Raw genomic sequence first — 3,313 nt, forward strand, 5'->3', positions numbered from 1 at the left:
TTCGCCTGTAGTAGTTTAGTAGTAGCTTTATTGCCCACACACATCCACGTAAGGGCATGGCTTCAGAAGCACAATCGACTTAATTCTCTGCTGCATATTTTATAGGATTTCCCAAATAGTTTCCCACAAGCATAGTCGACTCAATTCTCTGCAACATACTTTATAAGATTTCCGAAATAGTTTTCGAAATCTATAATGAGAGCGCATTAGATTTCAACATCACAGGTGCTCCCTTCAACCCTGCACATAATCTTATAGAATCATAGTTTATTAATTTGCTGTTAAAAAAATAATCCGAAAAGTATGGAGGCAATAGTAAAGCCAGATCTTAATTAGACTTCCTGCAGTTATTGCGGATTTGTCCGCTGGTACCAGTGAGGGGTTTGATATTACCCATTTTCACCATGGCAGATGCGAAGTCCCTAAAGAAGTTGTTTTGACTAGTGCTGTAGGTAGTGACCTGAGAATCTGTAGCACCTCCATTAAAAAGCTGCTGATCGGAGTGGAGAAGTCCCTTTTTGTTTCTCAAATTGCTGTAATAGTTCTTGTCGAATTTGGTAGGGGTGGCCAAATCCAAAGGCGAGAGGGTGCTGTCCCCACCAGCGCTTGGGCAGTTTGCCTTCACAGACGTGGCGAACGAAGCGTCAATGTTGGATTCGTTGTAGATGCGACTTCTGAATACAGTGCACCGAGCTTGCCCAATTGTATGTGCACCTGCAGTAATACCGGTATAGATTTATTTTAAATACCGATTTATTGTGAGTTTAGAGAGATCCAATTTAGTGTGAATTTTCTTTTTATTTTGATTAAAATAATAAAATTTTAATTTTGATAAAAATTATAAAATTAACTGTTACAAATTAATAGGTAAAAAATCTTATAAATTGCATAGCAACTGTTACAAATTAATATGTAAAAAATTTTTGCAGAAAATTACAATTCACAAATCACAAGGCAATCAGATGGAAAAATGATAGCATGAGTGATATTCTACCTGAGAGTGCTACGAGATCCTTGGTAGAAAGACCGTGACCTTGAAAAGATGAGATGAGTGCGCTGAGATTGGAAGTGGGAGCCGGGATGTTGTTGTTTGCAGCGCTTAAACTCGCAGTCGCGGAGTCTCGCCTTCCCAACAGTACTGTCCATGTTGGGCCTCCCAGCTAACAAATTGCAATCATACACGACCCAAAAAACGTGATGAAAAATGCGGTTGTATTTACTAAAGTTAAAGAAATGGAAAAGAGAAGAAAAGAATTCATGATTACTGCGACGACTGAATCGCACGCAGCGATGGCAACGATATCTGCACACGACACGACACCACTGCAGGCTGCTTCCACTTGAGTTTTAATGGTGTCTATTACGTCGAATCCTCTCACGGAATTATTATTTGGGACTGCGGTTTTTTCTCCAGTGAACGTCGAGTTATCGTCCAGCAGTATAGAGCCATCGCAACCCTGTAGAAAACCCAAACAAAAAATCAAGATTGCAGATAAATCAAAAGGGGTCTGAGATGGCGCAATTCAACTAAATCCAACGACACAGTTATGAATTTTGTTCTTACATTGACGAAGCAAGGATGCCCCCATCCTTTTCTCTCTGGCCACCGCTTGCTTAACTGCGGCTTGCACTATCGACAGAGCCCTCGGGCACGATTTGTTATAAAATGTTGAGGTCAGCTGCCCATGCACGATGTTAATAATGGAGCATATAATCAACATTACTATGACAATTCTCTTCATGCCTAGAAACCGAGCAGAAAATACAATACAGTGGAATTTAATAGAATTGAAAGAGAAATGGAAATGAACGTGGGAGGACGGTGTAGGCAGACTTCAGAATTGGGAGCTTCTTTTACAAGTGGGAGTCGACGAAGGAGATATCTTTTTGCAATGGAGTGAAGATGACAGACAACCAGAAAATGATATAAAGTCGTTTTGGAATGGAAAAGAGTGAGGGCACTTATTGCCTATGCCCAACAATTATGTATGGCATGTGCGAAGTGCTCCAACATGCCAAAATTTTCAAACGCCTCTGGCCCACAAGCATGTGCAGATTAAAATCTGTATACATTCTATCCAATCTGGCATCCCAGTGACTCGATAATGGGATATAGGGGAACTTTGGAAGCCCTTCCATTACCAGTACCTTCGGTGAAGCTTCAGGGATTTATGATTGGTGTTGTTGGTAAGGGCTCAATATGGGTTTATGATTGGTGTTATTGGTAAGGGCTCAAGATTTCAGACTTAGATGGGTAAGTTTAGTTCAGTTGTTTTCCCGGTTAAATTAAGATTTAAAAATGAGAGTTAAGGATTGAGAGTTCGAATCTGGAGTTCAAATGAAAGCCCAAAAAATATCAGTTAGAGAAGTAAAAAGAGAACATAGATGAGATTTCGATTCTGGAGATCAATGAAAACCAAAAAAATTGTTGGTTAGTGAGTTGAAAAGAGCGTAAAGAAAGAATTATTGGTTAGAGAGTTAAAAATTGAAGAGTACCAAAGATAAGACTTTAATGAAAGCCAAAAAATTATTGGTTAGAGAGTTAAAAAAGAACATCTAAAGATAAAAAATAATTGGTTATTGGTTTAAAGAGTTCAGAAATTATTGGTTAGAGAGTTAAAAAAGAACATCTAAAGATAAAAAAATGGTTGGTTATTGGTTTAAAGAGTTCAGACTATAACATCTAAAGATAAAAATTAGGATTTAAAATTTAATATTATTGGTTAAAAGAGTTAAAACAAGAATATGTAAAGAAAGATAAAAATTAGGTTTTAAATTTTTGAATTAAAATTTTATAAATAAAACATAAGAATAGAAAAAGTAATTTAATTGGTGTATTTTTAATGTTTGGAAGCAAATACTGTTATCCTTGTTATTATGAGCATTTAATTTTTATAAATAATATGATGAGTTTTAATTGATAATTTTAAAGTTTTTTTTAGAACTAAATAATCTCAAAAAAAAATTATCTCATATCGACTAAAAATATATAAGAGGATATGATGATGCTTTTTCAAATTTAAGTATAGTAATGAATGAAAGCTATGTTAATTGGATGTATATTTAATGTTTGGAAAATATTATTATCTTTACCACCCAAAACTAATTCCTAAAAATTATATGATGAGTTTTGATATAATAATTTGTCTTTGACATAATAATATCAAACTTTATGGTTGAGAATAAATAATCTTTTAAAAATTAAAATATATCTATTTATCATATATAGAATATATGAGAAATATAAAAATATATATAAACATGATGATTGAGCTGGAAGGCTCATTCTACGACCCACTGCCATTTGTAAGGT

The 3,313-nt window shown here is 35.1% G+C and overlaps 1 protein-coding gene across 1 annotated transcript; it reads right to left on the bottom strand.

The window, feature by feature from the left end:
* Positions 1 to 225: 225 nt before the first annotated feature.
* LOC149138435 (cationic peroxidase 1-like) lies at positions 226 to 1,742 on the bottom strand. The gene is made up of 4 exons (XM_089449465.1): positions 1,544 to 1,742; positions 1,266 to 1,468; positions 995 to 1,160; positions 226 to 714 (listed from the first exon to the last, which is right to left on the bottom strand). The coding sequence occupies exons 1-4, from the start codon at positions 1,740 to 1,742 to the stop codon at positions 329 to 331; spliced, it is 954 nt and encodes a 317-aa protein (XP_089305591.1). The 3' UTR covers positions 226 to 328.
* Between the last annotated feature and the right edge of the window lie 1,571 nt (positions 1,743 to 3,313).

The sequence above is a fragment of the Pinus tabuliformis genome, chromosome X (genome assembly GCF_031772625.1).
Source record: "Pinus tabuliformis cultivar Carrire ecotype Pingquan chromosome X, CPIR1, whole genome shotgun sequence".
In the NCBI taxonomy this organism is placed as follows: domain Eukaryota; kingdom Viridiplantae; phylum Streptophyta; class Pinopsida; order Pinales; family Pinaceae; genus Pinus; species Pinus tabuliformis.